Genomic DNA, 23,205 nt, shown 5'->3' on the forward strand with positions numbered 1-23,205 from the left:
TCAAAAATACCCCACAACTACCTAACCAGTATCAAATGGTCATTATATTACCTAATGTCTCTCCACAAGGGGGAGCTCATTGAAAAGCCCTCATGAGATGTTAGGTCTCTGCATTTTCTACAGACTTATCCTTGTCAAACAGTACATAAATCAGCTAAGCAGTGTGTTACCTGGGGGTGGAAGGTCCAGCTTCATCTTGCGTAGTTCCGCCATGGAGGCCTGCAGCTGATCGATGATGATATCATCGCTGTTGAGGAAAGACAGGGCGATCTTTTCCTGAAGAAACTCTCTCAGGTCCTCCAGATTCATCTTCAGGAGACGTTCTGTTGACACACAGATTCAGCAAACAGGAAAGAAGTCAACATCATTGACATTATTACCCAAATGGTGAACATCTAGTCAAATGGCTACCCACACTACTCACATCACGTTGCACCCCCCCCCCACACACACACACACACACCACTGCCACTCTCTGTTGTCATCTGTGCATAGTCACTTTAATTAACTCTACCTACATGTACATACTCCCTCAACTGACCGGTGCCCCTGCACATTGACTCTGTACCGGCACCCCCTGTATATATTGTTATTTTTTACAGCTCCTCTTTAATTACTTGTTACTTTTATCCATATTTTTTGAAACTGCAGTTAGGGGCTCGTAAGTAAGCTTTTCACTGTAAGGTGAAAATACTGTTGTATTCGGCACATGTGACTAATACAATTTGATTTGAACTGCTCTAACACAGACAACACACAGGACAGGAGTCAAATATGCATAGCTGAGAGCAATATTGTATTAGCAAACGGTTACGTAATGAGTAGCTAATAGGCTACTTGTCAAAGGTAGATGCACTCCTTACTCTTAAATATTCTAAGGATTGTGTAGGACATGGCAGTAAGAATTTTCTCTCCTTCCAGAATGTAGATGTCCCACAAGCGTAGAGTCAGGGTGAACGGGGTCTATGAGGAGAAGGAAAAAAGATCTCTGACTTCCAAGAAAAATGATTTCCCATTCACAAAGTGGTAAAAGTATTCATAAAATCAGTGGTGTCCAAAAAGACCACAAAATCACAAGTAATGAGTTCACATACTGTACATTAATAAGATTGTTTTGTTTTCTGTAAGCGTAGGCTTATCATCCCCCAAATTACAATTATCGATCCATGACATAATCATTAATTACTAGGCAAATTCTTTGTTGGTCTTCATCTTACTCTTTCTCTCCCTCTCTCCCTCCCTTCACCCTGCCTCCAGTTCATTGGTAGTGAGGGGGGCTTGGTGGCGCCCCGCCTAAAACACAGCCCCATCTCTGTGGTGGGCCCCAGCAGTACTGGGAAGCGCTGACAGCAGCATGTCTCTCTCCAAACCACCAAAGCCACAGGATTGTGTGTATGAACAGAGTCGAGTACACACAGAGTAGTTATTAATCCTTGTGATTATGCTTATGTTATGTTTCCTTTATACATAGTTAACAACGCTAATAAATGCTGAAATAAGTTTTCCCTTATAAGTTCATCCTGCTTAGAGTTGTGAAATGAATGAACATCCATGAATACAATTGCAATTCTGCTATTTTAAGTTATTATTGTCAGTTGAATATGAGGCTCGGAGCATCAATTCTTTGACTACTTTCTCCTCTGACACGTTTCGGGTCACTACTTCACAGGAGAGCTGTTTGAATGTGCCTTAATAACAAACTTGTATGCCATCTGTAAATACGAATACAATTTTTTTTAATTACGAACCTAGTTGGTTTAGCCACAGAAAAAGTGAGCAACCTTCCCGCTAGCCATGATTGGCTGAGATAATGAGTGGGCTGGATATACCGAGAGATGCGTTTGGATTGGTCTGCCATAGAATACGCTTCTATCTATTTGAGCTGGTCAGTATGTCTAAGTAATCCTGTCTAACGCAACTTTTGTTTTTATGTATCACGTAGTAAAACTGCATAAGTGTTGCTCTCCATTTTCTGGAGGACTGAGTTTTGAAATAAGTGGAATTTGAGTATGATAGCTAAGGAGATGGAGAAAAACACCTGTCTTCGTATTACATCTTCAAACTAAGGGTAACCATGGCATCTGACAGGAGACGTGTCCCATCCATGAATGATGTATACGGGTAAGATAGTCTAGCTAGCTACATTCTCAGATATTGGTTAGCTACCTGCAGATTCATGCAGGGTAGTAATGTCATGAGTTGGGATTATGGTTCATTGTTTAGCTAGCTAGCTAACGACATGTCTTAACAAAAGACTTCTCTATGCAAGTATCCATTTCAATAGAATGTCACTGCGACAACTGTTGGTTAGCTACTGGCAGATTCATGCAGGGTAATAACGTAATGAGTTATGATTATGGTTAATTGTTTAGCTAGCTACAGGTCTTAACAATGTCATGCATGGTAGTTACATGTCTTAACAAAAGACTCCACTATGCAAGTATCCATTTCAAAAGAATGTCAGTGCGACAACTGTTGATAGACGTTGGCTAGCTACCTTCAGATTTATGCAGGGTAGAAATGTCATGAGTTGGAATTATGGTTCACTATTTAGCTAGCTACTTGTCTTAACAAAAGACTCCACTATGCAAGTATCCATTTCAATAGAATGTCACTGCAACAACTGTTGGTTAGCTACCTGCAGATTCATGCAGTGTAATAACGGCATGAGTAGCTACATGTCTTAACAAAAGATTCCACTATGCAAGTAACCAACTTCTGATTTCCGAGCCCTCTCGTCTAAGTGTGCCAGAGCGCAGAATAACTGATGAATTTACGTACGCTCAACCCCCGTTGAATATGGCCGGTGTCAGTAAATGTCGGCAAAAAAGCGTAATTCAATTGTTGCCAGCAGCACAGTTAAAGTCACCAACGCTCTGGATAACATGAAAACAGCCTAATTAGGGCGAGTAAAATGGTCAGAGTTTGGGTGGGGGCTAAAGTTTAAGAGGGTGTGAATGATGCTGAATGGGTGTAGACAAAGAAGAGCTCTCCAGCAGGTACCAACACATTCAAAGGACATTTTCTCAAAAGTGAGGTTACAAGTTAAAAAACCTTCAAACCAAATTACTTTCCCATTGTTCCTCAGATGCAGTGTATGATAAACCATTTTGTAGCTCTCTGTCTCTGCTTTTATCCAATGTAAAAAACACAATTGCAAATTTTGCTACATAAGACCGAATCAAGGTGGTCGGTCACATATGGCAATCGTTGGTCAGCAACCCCAGATCCCAGATTGTACCTTTAAGGAGAGGAGTTCTTGGTTGTCACGGGTCAATAAAAATGAATAATTATTTAAATCAGCTAAAAATGGCACCGGTCTTTTAAAACACACTTTCTCTCACCCTGTCAATGAAACACTGCAGGAACCATTTAGTGCTGTAGATCCCACAGGACATCTGTTCCCTGTCCTAGAGAGACAGAGGGAGAGAGGGATGGAGGGAGAGAGAGCAAAAGAGAGATGGGATGGAAAGAGAAAATAAGAGGGAGAAAGAGAGGGAAAGGTAGAAAGAAAGACGGACAGTTCTACACAGTAACACACATTTCAATGTAACTATATGCAAATATTGTAATAACCTCACTATTATGAAACATAACAATGCCATTACGCAATGTGTGTGTGCACATGTATGTATGTGCGCGTGTGTATGTGCGTGTGTGTATGTGTGTGTGTGTATGCATGTATGTGGTTGTGTGTGTGAAGGCAACCTAAACAATGATCTATGTAAAATGTGTATGAAAAATGTGTATGTACAATGTCTGTACAGTATATGTAGCAGAAAAGCTGTAAAAAACAAACAAGATATGTGTCCTCAGAAGAGGTGGGTGGATGATGGATGGATAAAAAAAATTACAATTAAAAAAAAAAACAGTGATCTAACCAGATGTTTCTTCAGCTTGGGGATGAGTTTGGAGAGAATCTGATCGTGGTGCGCCTGGAAGCGCTGCAGTTTGGGAAACCCAGGAATGAAGAAACCTTAGAGGGAGAAGGAGAGTGTATGGTTAGACTGCTTCATTACCTTGTGTAAACACACAGATATCTCTTGTGGCTAGAACTCCATAACAGAATGTACTTACTGGTCAATAACTGTAATTCCATGTCTTTATTAAGATTGTATTACATATTCATATATTATTCCACTGGTAATGTAGCTGATTCCTATTATTGATTGGTCGGACCACAATTCATGACATATCTGTTCGGTTGAATCAATGTTTACGGGATATCTTACTGGTCAGCTCACCGTGCATGGCATGCTTCTGATTGGTCAGTAGCTGTGACAGGGCCCAGAAGGCGTCTTCCTCGTTCATGTACATCAGCAGCAAGGCGGCGACCTGGCTCATGCCCTGGCAGTAGCTCACCTCCTATAGGGTCAGAGGTCAAACTATGTCACATTGATCACCAGGCTACATTTGTCCTGATTGTGTCTCCATAAAGTTAGACAGCTCAGTTGCCACTAGTTTTAGTGTTACAAAGCAGTTCATTGCTGAACATTGGGCTGAATCCTGATGCAAACATGTAAATATGTACATTATTTATGACTGAGGGAAGACTAACACAAACTCACCGTGTTGTAGACTGAATAGGCAGACAGGACATGAAATAAAGACTGCTGTCTATGTAGACACAGAGAGGAGAGAGAGAGAGGTCAGTCATTCAGAGACAGAGAGGGGTAATTGCCATGGTTCAGGCAACATTCACTTCATACCTTATTATACTATACATATGTAGGATCTGAATTTGATCACTCTTTTGTTGCTGAGAATTTTCCTGCACCACAGTAAAGGCAGATGAACTTTGTGATTTAAATCAATTAACTGAAAAGATGAGGGGGGAGGGGTGTGTCTCTTTGTTAACAACAGCTGGTGCACGATCTCTAATGTTAAGGAGGTCCTGAGTTTTTGCTGGCCTGAGTTTAAAATATCTCATGATAAGCTGCAGACCTTACTATTTACCAAGACAATGTTCATCTATATTTTTTTGTAGCTGTCTATTTACTAATAAGTTTATTCCTTGTATTTATTCCTTGTGTTAAAATGTATTTCTATAAAAAAAAATATCTTTCTCTCTACATTGTTGGGAAGGGCCCGTAATTAAGCATTTCACTGTTAGTCTACACCTGTTGTTTGCAAAGCACGTGACAAATAACATTTTATTTTATTTGTTCGGAATGATGATGAAAAAATAACATTAAATTGCTAATTAGACTGCGTGTCTGTGGGTGTTTCTCGATATGCATACTCCAAGGGCATTCTCTTGAGTACGTTCTTATTAGGACAAGAGTGTGGAGAACGCATACATTTTACATTTGAGAAGCACTGCGCACTCCCATGCAACTGCATTACCTTTGACCTTTGAAAGTAAATTGCATCATCAACATGTCGGCTGTTCATCTATGCTGGACTTTCAACGAGTACCCTCTGTAACTAATGTCAAATGTCAAAACATTTGTAGATCTGAACATCTGATTTAGTTTAATATTGCATTATCGTCAGTAAAGCAATTGAGGCTATTAATCCATTTCGTGTTTTGTATTATTTAGCTAAATAATACAAAACAAAAAAAGTTTACTATATTACACAAGGTGAAGTTTTGACCACATCGAATTGGGGGGGGGGGGGGGGGGGATTACACATCCTTTTTTTACCTCAGATTGATGATGTTAGTATAAAGGTTTATAATCAACACAATGTCACAAGATCAATTGCTGAAAGCAGATCAATATCGTTGGTTTTGTACTGTTGACTTTGTCATACACGTTGTGGGCCGCAGGACCTAGAACGCAGCTATCATTTGATACCTCAAATAGCAGTGGATAATTTGGGGGGGGGGGTCTCTTAATAAAAGTCGCTGGCCACACACCAATACACGGACTTGACAGTCAAACTATCACATAAAATAGCAGCCAACCGTTGATAACCTGTGGCGGGTCGTGATTCGTTGAAGTTATCTGACAGAAAAGTGGTTGGTTCCCTTTTCCACGATGGCAGCCTCCCGAAATGAACATCCTTCTTTCCAAAATATAGTGTCACAGCATGTATAGGTTATTCCAAGTTTCTGTGTGGCCTTTGCATCTTCTTCGTTTAAACAGCTCTACACCCCAAGCGTTTTGTCCCTGTTCTATTGATTTCAGTGTGATATCGATGGAAGTGATTCATAAAAAAAAGTGTTGCTTTACACTTATCATGTTAGGGACACATTTGAATCAAAATGCAACACTTCAAAATGTAGCTAGCCGTCTTCTACAAATTCTGCTCTAACCAGTGATGTACACATTATTTCCAGATTCCGTGTGTTTTTTTGAGCTGTGTTAGTTTAACAGGACTCGCAACCTCAGCTCGCCCTCTCGCGCAATCGATTTCAATCGACTGTGTTTTGACATTGCGCTACTTATCAATCTGTCTTCTCAACAGAAAGCAGTGACCGCATCAAGATTTAGGAATATAAATGTAACTTTCAACATTAATTTCCAATGGTATTGCAGTCTACTGCTTTAGACTGCCTACTAATCGTAGTGAGAGTTGATGGAAAAAAACTAGCCAACGTTTGCAATGATGAGAAAATAATCGCTGTTTTGACTGCCTGTCTTGCTTGTGTTATATATACACATTATGTATCCAAAGTATGTGGACACCCCTTCAAATGAGTGGATTCGGCTTTTTCAGCCACATCCGTTGCTGACAGGTGTATAAAATCGAACACACCGCCATGCAATCTCCATAGACAAACATTGGCAGTAGAATGACCTTACAGATGAACTCAGTGACTTTCAACGTGGCACCGTCACAGCATGCCACCTGTCCAACAAGTCAGTTCATCACATTTCTGCCCTGCTGGAGCTGCCCCGCTCAACTAGAAGTGCTGTTATTGTAAAGTGGAAATGTCTAGGAGCAACAACGGCTCAGCTGCGAAGTGGAAGGCTACACAAGCTCACAGAATGGGACTGCCGAGTGCTGAAAAGCATAGCGCGTAAAAATAGTCTGTCCTCGGGTTGCAGCACTCACAACTGAGTTCCAAATTGCCCCTGGAAGCAATGCCAGCATAACAACTGTTCGTCGGGAGCTTCATGAAATGGGTTTCCATGGCCGAGCATCCGCACACAAGCCTAAGATCACAAGATCACCATGCGCAATGCCAAGCGTTGGCTGGAGTGGTGTAAAGCTCGCCACCATTGGACTCCGGAGCAGTGGAAATGCGTTCTCTGGAGTGATGAATCATGTTTCACCATCTGGCAGTCCAACGGATGAAGAACGCTACCCGCCCAAATGCATAGTGCCAACTAATGCTTTTGTGGCTGAGTGGAAAGCCTTCCCAGAAGAGTGAAGGCTGTTATAGCATCAACGGGGTGACCAACTCCATATAAATGCCCATGCTTTTGGAATGAGATGTTCAACGAGCAGGTGTCCACATACTTTTGGCCATGTGGTGTACTTGCCTAATAACATGAAATAGACTGCTTTTGTGTTGTGCTTATGTTTGTAATACTGTTACAACAGACAACACAGTTTTTACGAACGTGTCGATCATGTCTTTTGTGTACAACATGAAGTTTCACCCTCCATGTAAATGAGGGGGAAGCAGCAGCGGAGCTACGAAGGCAGCAGAGCAGGCAGCAGAGCAGGCAGCAGAGCAGGCAGCAGAGCAGGAGGCAGCTACGTAAACATCTATCTACCAATAGCAACACGGGTTCCAGAAAATCCAAAACCGCAGCCAATCTAATATATAATAGACTGGGGGATCTGATCCTAGATCAGCACTAAGACATACACAAACACCCGGCCTTACCGTAGAATATACGGCTGCTGACTTACTTGAATCCGAATCGATCCATGAACATGATGTGGTTTCTAAACGTCCTGTTCACGTCCAGATCGATCTGTTTGATTTCCTGGGAGAACATTCTGGCCTGTTCCTTCATCCTCTGAAAAAAATGTAATTAAAACAATATATACATTTTCTAAATCCCTTGCACACCTCAAAAGCTTATTAGAAAGAGATGAACGGCAACAGTACACATGATTAATGCTAAACAAAATCGATGAATATATATATTTTTTCAAAATCATAGATTCTATAGTATTTAGGCAACATCTTTTTATATTGACTTAATATCAAAAGCCATAATCCCCTGTCAGTAAACCTCTGTTATTGTGTGATGTGTATGTGATCTTTGTAACTTCATGTCAACACCATCTGCCTGTTTTCATCTCACATACAGTAACATAATCCTCTCTCTTTTTGGAGCCGCAACCAACAAAAAAATCAAAAACAATGTCACTATTATTAATATTGCTGAATCAAATCAAATCAAATGTTATTTGTCACATATACATGGTTAGCAGATGTTAATGCGAGTGTAGCGAAATGCTTGTGCTTCTAGTTCCGACAATGCAGTAATAACCTACAAGTAATCTAGCTAACAATTCCAAAACTACTACCTTATAGACACAAGTGTAAGCGGATAAAGAATATGTACATAAAGATATATGAATGAGTGATGGTACAGAGCGGCATAGGCAAGATGCAGTAGATGGTATCGAGTACAGTATATACATATGAGATGAGTATGTAAACAAAGTGGCATAGTTTAAAGTGGCTAGTGATACACGTATTACATAAAGATGCAGTAGATGATAGAGTACAGTATATACGTATACATATGAGATGAATAATGTAGGGTATGTAAACATTATATTAAGTAGCATTGTTTAAAGTGGCTAGTGATATATTTTACATCATTTCCCATCAATTCCCATTATTAAAGTGGCTGGAGTTGAGTCAGTGTGTTGGCAGCAGCCACTCAATGTTAGTGGTGGCTGTTTAACAGTCTGATGGCCTTGAGATAGAAGCTGTTTTTCAGTCTCTCGGTCCCAGCTTTGATGCACCTGTACTGACCTCGCCTTCTGGATGATAGCGGGGTGAACAGGCAGTGGCTCGGGTGGTTGTTGTCATTGATGATCTTTATGGCCTTCCTGTGACATCGGGTGGTGTAGGTGTCCTGGAGGGTAGTTTGCCCCCGGTGATGCGTTGTGCAGACCTCACTACCCTCTGGAGAGCCTTACGGTTGCGGGCGGAGCAGTTGCCGTACCAGGCGGTGATACAGCCCGACAGGATGCTCTCGATTGTGCATCTGTAGAAGTTTGTGAGTGCTTTTGGTGACAAGCCGAATTTCTTCAGCCTTCTTCACGATTTCTTCACGATGCTGTCTGTGTGGGTGGACCAATTCAGTTTCTCTGTGATGTGTACGCCGAGGAACTTAAAACTTACTACCCTCTCCACTACTGTTCCATCGATGCTGTTTCCTGAAGTCCACAATTCCTTAGTTTTGTTGACGTTGAGTGTGAGGTTATTTTCCTGACACCACACTCCGAGGGCCCTCACCTCCTCCCTGTAGGCCGTCTCGTCGTTGTTGGTAATCAAGCCTACCACTGTTGTGTCGTCTGCAAACTTGATGATTGAGTTGGAGGTGTGCGTGGCCACGCAGTCGTGGGTGAACAGGGAGTACAGGAGAGGGCTCAGAACGCACCCTTGTGGGGCCCCAGTGTTGAGGATCAGCGGGGTGGAGATGTTGTTGCCTACCCTCTCCACCTGGGGGCGGCCCGTCAGGAAGTCCAGTACCAAGTTGCCCAGGGCGGGGTCGAGACCCAGGGAGGGCACTATGGTGTTAAATGCCGAGCTGTGGTCGATGAAAAGCATTCTCACATAGGTATTCCTCTTGTCCAGATGGGTTAGGGCAGTGTGCAGTGTGGTTGAGATTGCATCGTCTGTGGACCTATTTGGGCGGTAAGCAAATTGGAGTGGGTCTAGGGTGTCAGGTAGGGTGGAGGTGATATGGTCCTTGACCAGTCTCTCAAAGCACTTCATGATGACGGAAGTGAGTGCTACGGGGCGGTAGTCGTTTAGCTCAGTTACCTTAGCTTTCTTGGGAACAGGAACAATGGTGGTCCTCTTGAAGCATGTGGGAACAACAGACTGGGATAGGGATTGATTGAATATGTCCGTAAACACACCAGCCAGCTGGTCTGCGCATGCTCTGAGGGCGCGGCTGGGGATGCTGTCTGGGCCTGCAGCCTTGCGAGGGTTGACACGTTTAAATGTTTTCCTCACGTCGGCTGCAGTGGAGAGTCCGCATGTTTTGGTTGCGGGCCGTGTCAGTGGCACTGTATTGTCCTCAAAGCGGGCAAAAAAGTTATTTAGTCTGCCTGGGAGCAAGACATCCTGGTCCGTGACGGGGCTGGTTTTCTTTTTGTAATCCGTGATTGACTGTAGACCCTGCCACATACCTCTTGTGTCTGAGCCGTTGAATTGAGATTCTACTTTGTCTCTATACTGACGCTTAGCTTGTTTGATTGCCTTGCGGAGGGAATAGCTACACTGTTTGTATTCCGGTCACCTTGCCCTGGTTAAAAGCAGTGGTTTGCGCTTTCAGTTTGATGCGAATGCTGCCATCAATCCACGGTTTCTGGTTTGGGAATGTTTTAATCGTTGCTATGGGAACGACATCTTCAACGCACGTTCTAATGAACTCGCTCACCGAATCAGCGTATTCGTCAATGTTGTTGTTTGATGCAATACGAAACATATCCCAGTCCACGTGATGGAAGCAGTCTTGGAGTGTGGAATCAGATTGGTCGGACCAGCGTTGAACAGACCTCAGCGCGGGAGCTTCTTGTTTTAGTTTCTGTCTGTAGGCAGGGATCACCAAAATGGAGTCGTGGTCAGCTTTTCCAAAAGGAGAGCGGGGCAGGGCCTTATATGCGTCGCGGAAGTTAGAATAGCAATGATCCAAGGTTCTTCCAGCCCTGGTTGCGCAATCGATATGCTGATACAATTTAGGGAGTCTTGTTTTCAGATTAGCCTTGTTAAAATCCCCAGCTACAATGAATGCAGCCTCAGGATATATGGATTCCAGTTTGCAAAGAGTCAAATAAAGTTCGTTCAGAGCCATCGATGTGTCTGCTTGGGGGGAATATATACGGCTGTGATTATAATCGAAGAGAATTCCCTTGGTAGATAATGTGGTCGACATTTGATTGTGAGGAATTCTAAATCAGGTGAACAGAAGGACTTGAGTTCCTGTTTGTTGTTGTGGCCACACCACGTCTCGTTAACCATGAAGCATACGCCCCCGCCCCTCTTCTTACCAGAAAGATGTTTGTTTCTGTCAGCGCGATGCGTGGAGAAACCAGCTGGCTGCACCGACTCCGATAGCGTCTCTCCAGTGAGCCATGTTTCCGTGAAGCAAAGAACGTTACAGTCTCTGATGTCCCTCTGGAATGCTACCCTTGCTCGGATTTCATCAACCTTGTTGTCAAGAGACGGGACATTGGCGAGAAGAATGCTAGGGATTGGTGCACGATGTGCCCATCTCCGGTGTCTGACCAGAAGACCGCTTTGTTTCCCCATTTGACAAAGTCGTTTTTTGGGGTCGCCGGCTGGGATCCATTCCGTTGTCCTGGGTGAAAGGCAGAACACAGGATCCGTGACGGGTGGGTGGGAGTTGGGGTAGTTGTGAAAAGTAATGGTGCTATAAACATGAAATGGTCTTGGTGTATAACATGACAATATTTTGTGTTCAGCACTCTGGCTTCTGGCTGCAATATGTGGGGGAAGATCAGAACACTCCTACGTATGTTCACGTACTGTATGTCTTAGTGCCTTCAGAAAGTATTCACACCCCTTGACTTTTTGCACATTTTGCTGTGTTACAGCCTGAAGTTGAAAGGGATTACAGTTTTATTTTGTGTCACTGATCTGCACACAATACCCCATAATGTCAAAGTGGAATTATGATTTTAGAAATGTATAAAAAAAAAAAGCTGAAAATGTCTTGAGTCAATAAGTATTCATATATTCAGTATTCATATTCAATATTCATTAATTACACTATGTAAATGGTGTATGTCACTACAAAGATACAGAACTTAGTTGACAATAGGGATTTCACCATGGGGCCAATAGTGGTTTTAAACCAGTTACAGAGTTAAATGGCTATGATAGGAGAAAACTGAGGATAGATAACCAACATTGTAGTTACTGCACAATACCAACCTAAATGACAGAGTGAAAAGAAGGAAGCCTGTACAGAATGAAAATATACCAAACATGCATTCTGTTTGCAATAAGGAACTAAAGTAATACTGCAAAGAATATGGCAAAGAAATTGAGTTTTTGTCCTGAATACAAAGCATTGCAGTGTTTGCTCAACTAAAGGTTTTGAGATTATGCTCGGGACTTAAAGGTAATTTGTGGTTTAGTACGTTACCCTGCATCACTGCTTCATTGCTCCAGACCACAGCAAGGGGGAGTTAGAGTACTGATTACGCTTTTGGGTGCCACGGCGCTAATGTGTCTCTAACTGACAATGAATGGGTGACATAAACCAAATAGGAACTGATAATTGTGCACGACTTCAAAATTGAATTTCAATTCACTGAATGATGAGGATAAAGGTGATTGAATTTAGAACAATAGTGTAAGAATTTATATTCCTCTGTCCTGCATGCGTACACCCTGAAAAATACACATCTTTTTTTTTAATTTCTACTCATCAGTACTACTTACTAAAACTGTTGTTACACAAAGGTTTTTATTCTAGACAAACAAAAATGTTCAATTATATTCTGTCACGCCCTGGCCTTAGTATTCTGTGTTTTCTTTATTATGTTGGTTAGGCCAGGGTGTGTGACATGGGTGATTTATGTGACTTGTTTTGTCTAGGGGTTTTGTAGTCTATGGGGTTGTGTTCAGTTGAGTGTTCTAGGTAAGTCTATGGTTTCCCGGAGTGGTTCTCAATCAGAGGCAGGTGTTTATCGTTGTCTCTGATTGGGAACCATATTTAGGCAGCCATATTCTTTAGGTATCTTGTGGGTGATTGTTCCTGTCTCTGTGTTTTGCACCAGTTAGGACTGTTTTGGTTTTTCCACGATTTTGTATAGTGTTCACGTTTTCATCTTTCATTAAAGATGTTTATAAATAACCACGCTGCATTTTGGTCCGCCTCTCCATCCCAGGAAGAAAACCGTTACATATTCTTAAGATATATGTGTTGACTGGATATGTGATGTCTGCTAAATAATCAAGTTGATGGCTCAGTCATAATGTAACGGGTTTCTTCTTCCTCCTCTGAGGAGGAGTAGTAGGAAGGATCGGAGGACCAAAATTCAGCGTCGTATGTATCCATAATGTGAATTCATGGAAAATGAATACAAAATACAAAAGAACAAGAGAATCAAAACAGAAACAGTCCCAAATGGTGCAAACACTGAAACGGAAAAATAATTACCCACAAATCAAGAGTGAAAACAGGCTGCCTCAGTATGGTTCTCAATCACGGACAACGATTGACAGCTGCCTCTCATTGAGAACCATACCAGGCCAAACATAGACAACCCACCCAACTCACGCCCTGACCATACTAAAACAAAGATATAACAAAAGAACTAAGGTCAGAACGTGACACATATAACCTCAGCACCTACATAAAGCTGAGCGAGTCACTCATTCATGGCTGTGGATCAATATAATTAAGTACCAACATTCTTTCTGATAATATTTAATAAAGAAATGTATTGGTTATCCTGACCTGGACACCATGTATTATAATAGCCCACTATGGGCTGTTAGCAGGATAATAGACTCTTGCCAATAACTCTCTGTATTTTGATACTTTGTACAAGGCAATTGATCAGCATTAAAAACTTTGTGGATGGGGCTTCCCGAGTGGACCGCTACGGATGCTGGTTCGATACCCGTATCGGCCGCGACCGGGAGACCCATGAGGTGATGGTGGGCTTTTGGTTTCTCTCCTTCTAAAAACAGAAATAAATAATTCTAAATAACAAACTGGCTTTATTTACAAATTAGTAGAAATGTTTCACCCCATGCCCAAGAATGACCTTTTTCTCGCTCACTTTAGGTTAGTTGAAAAATAAATCTCCAAAATATCATTTATTTTTTATTTTTTAAACAAAGCAATTATTATTGATTCATTTAGAATGATATAAAAGCCCCTTAGATATTCTCACAGATCAGATTTGCCCTAATGAAAAATGCACCATAGATATTAATTTAGAATCCTCCAATTCTCTAAATCTAATTGTACTGTAGGCCTCTGTAGGCGACATGTGTCTTACTAGTGTTGAGTAATGTGCTGTTAAAAGTGGTGTAGGTCTTATTTATTTAAAAAGCATATTGAAGTTAGAAGCAATAGGATTTGAAGCAATAGCCTACTTGCTGTGGTGAACTATTTCAGCACAGTTTCCCGCTGCTCTGAGAAAAGCATAGGGATTGGTCTTGATAAATCAATGAGATTTTTTGTTTTTCTTGGAATAGAAACACCATAATATTAATCAAATTAATTAAGCTACATTTCTTAAAATCAATCCCATTCACTATGTTCTTGCAAAAAAAGGTTTGAAATTCTCTCGTACAGCCAATATTGAAGGCTATCAAATGCTTCTCAAAGATGCACTCTGGTGGTCAAACTAGCACTAACTAGCATTAATGGTAACAATGGCTGACAATTCAATAACGTGTAGAATTCTGCAGCCCGCAAAGTGTGCTGCAGTATGACGCAACTAGAAAGAAAATCCAAATCCAGACAGCTGATGTTCTGATAGAGCTGCAAAATATGGATCCCTACAAATCAGCTGGGATAGACAATCTGAACCTTCTCTTCTTAAAATTATCCACCATCATTGTTGCAACACCTATTACTAGTCTGTTCAACCTCTTTTTTGTATCGTCTGAGATCCCTAAAGACTGGAAAGCGGCCGCGGTCATCCCCCTGTTCAAAGAGGGAGACACTCTAGACCCAAACTGTTACAGACCTAAATCCATCCTGCCCTGCATTTCTAAAGTCTTTGAAAGCCAAGTGAACAAACAGATCACTGACCATTTCAAATCCCACTGTACCTTCTCCGCTATGCAATCTGGTTTCCGAGCTGGTCATGCATGGGTGCACCTCAGCCAAGCTCAAGTTCCTAAACGATATCATAACCGCCATCGATAAAAGACAGTACTGTGCAGCCGTCTTCATCGACCTGGCCAAGGTTTTCGACTCTGTCAATCACAGTAATCTATCGGCAGACTCAACAGCCTTGGTTTCTCAAATGACTGCCTCGCCTGGTTCATTAACTACTTCTAAGAGTTCAGTGTGTCAAATCGGAGTGCCTGTTGTCCGGACCTCTGGCAGCCTCTATGGGGGTGCCACAGGGTTCAATTCTCGGACTGACTCTTTTCTCTCTATATATCAATGATGTCGCTCTTGCTGTGGGTGATTCTTTGATCCACCTCTACACAATTATGCATATATCTGGACCTTCTTTGGACACTGTGTTAACAAATCTCCAAACGAGCTTCAATGCCATACAACACTCCTTCCGTGGCCTTCAACTGCTCTTAAATGCTAGTGAAACGAAATGCATGCTTTTCAACCGATCGCTGCCCGCACCTGCCCGCCCGACGAGCATCACTACTCTGGACGGTTCTGACTTAGAATATGTGGACAACTATAAATTCCTAGGTGTCTGGCGAGACTGTAAACTCTCCTTCCAGACTCATATTAAGCATCTCCAGTCTGAAGTCTTTGCTAGGTAAAGCTCCACCTTATCTCAGCTCACTGGTCGCAATAGCAACAACCACCCGTAGCACGTGCTCCAGCAGGTATATTTCACTGGTCATCCCCAAAGCCAACACCTCCTTTGGCAACATTTCCTTCTGTTCTCTGCTGTCAATGACTGGAACGAATTGCAATAATCACTGAAGTTGGAGACTTACATCTCCCTCACTAACTTTAAGCATCAGCTGTCAGTGCAGCATACCTGTCACGCCCTGACCTTAGAGAGACATTTTATTTCTCTATTTGGTTAGGGTCAGGGTGTGATGTGGGGTGGGCATTCTATGTTTTGTGTTTTCTATGTTTTCTATTTCTTTGTTTTTGGCCGGGTGTGGTTCTCAATCAGAGGCAGTTGTCTATCGTTGTCTCTGATTGGGAATCATACCTAGGCAGCCTTTTTCCCACCTGTGTTTGTGGGTGATTATTTTCTGTCTAGCTGTTTTGTTTGCCTGACAGAACTGTTTGCTTTCGTTCTCCTATTTGTTGTTTTGTTCGACTCTTTTTTTAAATAGATATTGTGAACACTCACCACGCTGCGCTTTCCTTTCATTGATGACGAGAGTCGTTACATTACCGATTGCTGAAGCTGTACACAGCCCATCTGTAAATAGCCCATCCAACAAACTACCTACCTCATCCCATATTTGTTTTAGTTTTTCTGCTCTTTGCCCACCAGTATTTCTACTTGCACATCCTTATCTGCACATCTATCACTCCAGTGTTAATTGCTAAATTGTAATGACTTCGCCACTATGGCCTATTGTTTGCCTTACCTCCTTACTTAATGTGCACACACTGTATACAGATTTTTCTATTGTGTTATTGACTGTACGTTTGTTTATCCCATGTGTAACTCTGTGCTGTTGTTTTTGTCACACTGCTTTGCTTTATCTTGGTCAGGTTGCAGTTGTAAATAAGAACTTGTTCTCAACTGGCCTACCTGGTTAAATAAAAGTGAAATATATATATATATATATATATATATATATATATATATATTATATTTATATTTATATATATCCAGAGCGACTTACATATATATTTAAGAACCACTGTATGTTTGGGGCAAATCCAACACAACACATCACAGAGTTCCACTTCATATTTTCAAGCATGGTGGTGGCTGCATCATGTTATGGGTATGCTTGTCATTGGAAAGGACTAGGGATTTTTCTGTTTTGGATAAAATAAACGGAATAGAGCTAAGCATGGGCAAAGCCTAAGAGGAAAACCTGGTTCAGTGTGCTTTTCAACAGACACTGGCAGACAAATCCACCTTTCAGCAGGACAATAACCTAAAACGCAACGGCAAATATAGACTAGAGTTACTTACCAATACGACATTGAATGTTCCTGAGTGGCCTAGTTACAGTTTTGACTTAAATCGGCTTGAAAATCTATGGCAAGACATAAAAATAGCTGAACACCAATGGTCAACAACAAACCTGGCAGAGCTTGAAGAAAATTGTACAGAGACTTGCCCAGAAAGACTTACAGCTCTAATTGCTGCCAAAGGTGATTCTAACATGTATTGAATATCTAATTTAAAATATATTAGTGGTTTATGTTCCATTACTACTTTGACATTACAGAGAATTTTGTGTAGATTGTTGACAATTTAAAAAAACTAAATCAATTTGAATCCCACTTTGTACAAATGTAGGGGGAAGACAGGGACATATACTGTATCATACCATTACCATACGAATCACAGGGTATTTATCTTTGGCTGGGTATTCAGGGTATTCAGTATTGTTGAATAGGTTGTTTTTCATTGACTCTAACCATGTAGGGATCCTGGTTTCTGATAGCAGAGCCTTGCACAAGGACATCACAGTCACCTTCAAATCATAACAGCAGAGATGTCATGGTTTAGTGGTCCTGAGTGACCACTGGCTTTAGACTGCATTGTGCTGGTTGGAGCATGGTATCAAATCCCTGTGTTGGATAAATGCTGGGTACACCTATGCACTGTTTAGAGTAGATGCTTGATGAATCAACAGTGCATGTGTGTGTGCGCATATGAGAAACTGGGTACTCTTTTACCTCGTACTTCCCCTCGTTCTCATTCTTCAACTTCTCCACATCCAGCATCAGGGCCCAGGCCTGGCCTCTCAGCTGCAGGGGGAGACCCTTATACACACGCTTTACCATCTGAGAGGAGAGACAGGGGTTAGACAGGGGGAGAATGGGGAAAAACAAAATGGCAGGAGTTGAGGCAGAAGTGTAAATGTTCAATGAGCATTTAAGACTAATATAAACATTTATAAACACAAGTGAAAGGTGTGGTGTGTGTCTGTGTAAGCGAGAGAGAGCGCGAGAGAGAGAGAGTTATTCTCACCCTGTCACTGTTCCAGTATTTATCCCATTTCTTCACCATCTTCAGCCATTTTTCTACCCTTTCAATTTCAAGGTTCTTTTTCTGTCAGGGCGAAACCCGAAAATACATTTAAAACTAGGCAAAATGTTATGTATGCAAAATGAAGACACATTAAAAAGACGCATTTACACATAGAGTATAGTACAGTACAGAACACAGTATCTACAATGTTTCTTCTAAAACTACAACCAAATGAACTCTTTGTGGGATCATATAAAAGATCACTTGACGTGAGAACCTGGTGTCCTGCCCCCACTGCCATGACTGGCATGTGTTGGTTTGTACTGTATTGACATGTAACATTGAGGAGAGCGTATCAAGTTCTGCCCAAGGTTAAATGTGGTATTAATTGAATCAATCACGGCCACATGACCGGTTCTAAGGTGTGAGGAAGCATAGCTCCCATTCCAGAAGTGTGTGAGATGCCTAAGGATCGGCTTCACCTTAGATGGATGCCTGGGGCATGTGGCCCTGCTACAGGGTTTCACTAAGTTAGCGGAAGGTCATGGATTGGCTAATAAATACACATCGAGCATGCACTAAGCATTGACACATTTCCACGCACACACACACACTACAGCTGTACCTGGAACATTACACCTCTATATGTTAGAGGTCACACTTGAAAGGTTAGTTAGTAGATTCTGTACATCACTTAACGGAAACTGTCGTGTGTCTCTTGACTCTTTTGATGCATATATTGCATTTCCACTTCTTACCTTCTCCTCATGTGCACTCGGGGCTGGCAGATCCTCGTCACTATGGAAAAAGAATGGACAACAACAGTAAGATTCAAGTAATGTGTACAATACTGTACACAGAAACCCAGTTTGACTTACTGCAGAAACCCGAAACGGTCAGTGACTCTGTAAATACTGTAATCTGCATCCTCCCAGGGGTCAATCTCCACCCCCTCCTGTCTGCCCTGGAATAACACACAGACACAGACACATCAGAAACAGCACACAGCCCAGGGAAAACATGCAGTAAGTTGGCCTGTTGCTTTAAAATGGTTAAATCAAGTCAGGCATTAGGGCCTTTGAATTTGAGCCATTGGGAAAAATGCTGCACAATACATGCTGTTCTCTAGAGAACAATACACTTGATTTTAGTACAAGCACATCACATCGCTGTGCCTGTCTCAAAGACGAGACAAATGGATGCATTGTGTCTATCTATGCTGTGTTAAATCGGGGCCAATATAAAATAAAATCTCATTGCCTTATGTACATCGTGGCGCAGATATTGCCCAAGGGGCAGAGGACAATTTTATTTCAGGACTAGTCAATGGACTACATAGATGTGGCCAACTATTAGAAAGCATAGAAAGCTATCATAAAGCAGGTTGCGGGCAAAGAGAGAGAGGGTCGATACATACAGCCTACAGAAACCAAACCATGCCATCACAGATGAACGGTCTCAGCGATGATGCCCTGAGGGCACACTGCAAATGGTGTCGAGTGTGAGAAAGTGAGAGGGCTAAAAATAGATCCTAGTGGAAGTCATTTGGGGAGAGAAAGCAAAGAGAGGAAAGGGGGAGATTGATATAATTAAACAGTGAAAGGGAAATGAGAAGGAATATGTGGAAAGCGAGAAAGGGGGGGAGAACGAGAGAGAGACACATGGTCAGACACATGGTCAGAGAACCTGCATGGACTTTCCAATATTCCTCCAAGCATACCTAAGTCTGTGGCCTGGTGGATACCTGATTCTTTCTGCAATCAACAACAGAATCAGAAAAACGGCCAGTCGGCTGCTTTGTTAAGGGACAATGTGGACCACCCAGACTTTCAATGTAGCAACTGTTTTCTTGTAGAGGACTACAAGATCAAAGTGACTACTCTTGGCAAAAAAAGTGGCGAATCTATACAAGCTACTGGGGAATCCACACCCGCTTACTTTTTCTCTCTTTACCCCAGTAGCAGGACGCCGCTCTGGCCTGATGGAAGTGTTGTTGCAGTGTCGGCTCTCCACAGCCGACTGGCCGGTACTCTGCAGAGATCCCTCACATGAAGGGGTATCCCCCTTCCCTGGAGAATGGAGCTAGTAGGATGCTCCTGGATGACTTGGGGGATGTTCCTGTTCTCAATATTACCAACCAGCCATGGAGATACGTCACTCGCCATGGAAGTCGAAAACAGCGTCCTCTGGTAACGGGAGCCTCATTGGAGATATTAAGCCCAGACCGGACACAGACCAGAAACAGCTTTAATGCCCTGGATCTAGAGGATTCCGGCGCGATCTTCCCTGGGGGATTGTGGTTCGAGATCGGATCCGGAGGTACTCCGGCCTATTCATCATCCACGATGGATACTACAACTGGCCCGGGTCCATCGGGCCCCACCACCCTTCGTTCCTCGAGGGGTTTGTGAAACCACTTGAGGCGAAAGAATGAACTTCCTCCGCCACCAGCTGTCATCATCAACAGTTCTATTGTAAGAAACACCTTGGTTCCCAGGGCAGAATCCCTGTGCTATCCTGGAGCACAAGTACAGGACATTACAAGGCTGCTTCTGACCGTTCTACGACAGATGCCATGAGCTGATGCTGTCGTAATCCATGTGGGGTCAAACGATATCAGGAGGGATAGATCGGAATTTCTGAAAATGGATTTTAAAGAACTGATTCTAGCACTGAAAGATTTCAAAAAGCGGCCAATTATCTCAGGTCCTGTACCATCGTTGGGCCGCGGGTGTGAAAGTATCAGCAGGCTACTGGCATTACACACTTGGCTAAAAGATTGCAGTAGCTCTGTTCGAATCACGTTTAAAAATAACTTTGACACTTTCTGGAAACAGATGATTCTCTACAGGAATGACGGATTCTATCCAAATCATCTTGGCTCTTGGACTCCACACATTTCAAGGCTGCATTGAGACAATGACTTATAAATGACCCAATACCAGCTCAATTAATCCCTACGATTGTGTCGGCGAGTTGTCAAAATGTTGCAGCAAATGTACATTATCCCAGGGGAGTTGCTAGACACAAAAACTTACTTTATGCCACCCTGCCCTGAATGTCTCTGTTGATCCTAGAGATATTGTATACAGTAATCATGTCGCTATGAACCAGAGTTATACTGTTAGCACTGAGGCGTTGTGCCCAAGTAGGTAGTCGACTGTGTGCAGATCACCCTGCACTATTGGCTCAAATATAATGTCTACTTCTGATAAGCTTCCCAATAAAGCAATAAAAACAATCAAGTATGCTAAAAATAGCTCACCTTAACATACAGAGTCAAAAGTTAGGACACACCTACTCATTCAAGGGTTTTTCTTTATTTTTACTATTTTCTACCTTGTAGAATAATAGTGAAGACATCAAAACTATTAAATAACACATACGGAATCATGTAGTAACCAAAAAAGTATTAAGGAAATCAAAATATATTTTCTATTTTAGATTCTTCAAAGTAGCCACCCTTTGCCTTGATGACAGCTTTGCCCACTCTTGGCATTCTCTCAACCAGCTTCATGAGGTAGTCACCTAGAATGCATTTCAATTAACAAGTGGGCCTTGTTAAAAGTTAATTTGTGAAATTTCTTTCCTTCTTAATGCGTTTGAGCCAACCAATTGTGTTGTGACCAGGTAGGGGTGGTATACAGAAGATATCCCTATTAGGTAAAAAACAAGTCTATATTATGGCAAGAACAGCTCAAATAAGCAACAGTCCATCATTACTTTAAACACATGGTCAGTCAATCCGGACAATTTCGAGAACTTGTAAAGTTTTGAGTGCAGTCGCAAAAACCATCATAGTGCTATGATGAAACTGGCTCTCATGAGGACCGTCACAGGAAAGGAAGACCCAGAGTTACCGCTGCTGCAGAGGATAAATTCATAAGAGTTAACTGCCTCAAAAATTGCAGCCCAAATAAATGCTTCACATAGTTCAAGTAACAGACATCTCAAAATCAACTGTTCCGAGGAGACTGCGTGAATCAGGCCTTCATGGTCGAACTGATGCAAAGAAACCACTACTAAATGACACTAACAATAAGAAGAGACTCGCTTGGGCCAAGAAACATGAGCAATGTACATTAGACCTGTGGAAATCTGTGAGTCAAATTTGAGATTTTTGGTTCCAACCACCGTTTAGATTTGGACTTTTTTGGTTACTACATTACATGATTCCATATTTAGGTCATATTCATGTGTCATTTCATAGTTCTGATGTCTTCACTAATATTCTACAATTTAGAATATAGCAAAAATAAAGAAAAACCCTTGAATGTGTAGGTGTGTCCAAACTTTTGACTGGTATTATACGTAAAAATTACGTATTTTCCTGATTTGTTTGATATCAATAGTTAGCATTCAATACTTAACAAATAGTAGGATATTTCTGTTCAGTTTAATTCAGTGTTTCTGAAAAGAGATGCTTTCCACTCTAGCTTCCTGCAGGTAGTCTGGGCGTATGGTCAAGTAAAACCATACGCCATACCTTATCCAAATACATTTAAAGTCAGTTTTTCACAATTCCTGACATTTAATCCTAGCAAACATTCCCCCTGTCTTAGGTCAGTTAGGATCACCACTTTATTTTAAGAATGTGAAATGTCTGAATAATAGTAGAGAATGATTTATTCCAGCTTTTTCTTTCATCACATTCCCAGTGGGTAAGAAGTTTACATACACTCAATTAGTATTTGGCAGCATTGCCTTTAAATTGTTTATCTTGGGTCAAACGTTCCACAAGCTTCCCACAATAAGTTGGGGGAATTTTGGCACATTCCTCCTGACAGAGCTGGTGTAACTGAGTCAGGTTTGTAGGCCTGCTTGCTCGCACATGCTTTTTTAGTTCTGCCCACAAATTGTCTATGGGATTTATGTCAGGGCTTTGTGATGGCCACTCCAATACCTTGTCTTTGTTGTCCTTAAGCCATTGGAAGTATGCTTGGGGTCATTGTCCATTTGGAAGACCCATTTGGCAACAAGCTTTAACATCCTGACTGATGTCTTGAGATGTTGCTTCAATATATCCATATAATTTTCCTGCCTCATGATGCCATCTATTTTGTGAAGTGCGCAAAGTGCACCTACTACAGAAAAGCACCCTCACAACATGATGCTGCCAACCCCGTGCTTCACGGTTGGGATGGTGTTCTTTGGCTTGCAAGCCTCCCCCTTTTTCCTCCAAACATAATGATGTTAATTATGGCCAAACAGTTTCATCAGACCAGAGGACATTTCTCCAGAAAG

General features: G+C 41.9%; 1 protein-coding gene across 2 annotated transcripts in view; it reads right to left on the reverse strand.

Annotated features, from left to right (window-relative positions):
• Positions 1–23,205, reverse strand: part of LOC135546464 (USP6 N-terminal-like protein) — a 41,870-nt gene that overhangs the window by 4,934 nt on the left and 13,731 nt on the right. The window contains exons 3-13 of one of the 2 annotated variants that reach the window (XM_064974911.1): positions 18,840–18,925; positions 18,720–18,759; positions 17,962–18,042; positions 17,667–17,774; positions 7,813–7,922; positions 4,569–4,617; positions 4,245–4,365; positions 3,882–3,976; positions 3,345–3,410; positions 864–963; positions 171–323 (exon numbers count right to left, since the gene is read on the reverse strand). In XM_064974911.1, the coding sequence (XP_064830983.1) occupies positions 171–323; positions 864–963; positions 3,345–3,410; positions 3,882–3,976; positions 4,245–4,365; positions 4,569–4,617; positions 7,813–7,922; positions 17,667–17,774; positions 17,962–18,042; positions 18,720–18,759; positions 18,840–18,925 (1,009 nt within the window). Of the gene's footprint in view, positions 1–170; positions 324–863; positions 964–3,344; positions 3,411–3,881; positions 3,977–4,232; positions 4,366–4,568; positions 4,618–7,812; positions 7,923–17,666; positions 17,775–17,961; positions 18,043–18,719; positions 18,760–18,839; positions 18,926–23,205 lie in introns of both variants that reach the window. The other variant, XM_064974903.1, reaches the window with a different exon arrangement.

The sequence above is a fragment of the Oncorhynchus masou genome, chromosome 1, assembly GCF_036934945.1.
Source record: "Oncorhynchus masou masou isolate Uvic2021 chromosome 1, UVic_Omas_1.1, whole genome shotgun sequence".
Lineage (NCBI taxonomy): Eukaryota > Metazoa > Chordata > Actinopteri > Salmoniformes > Salmonidae > Oncorhynchus > Oncorhynchus masou.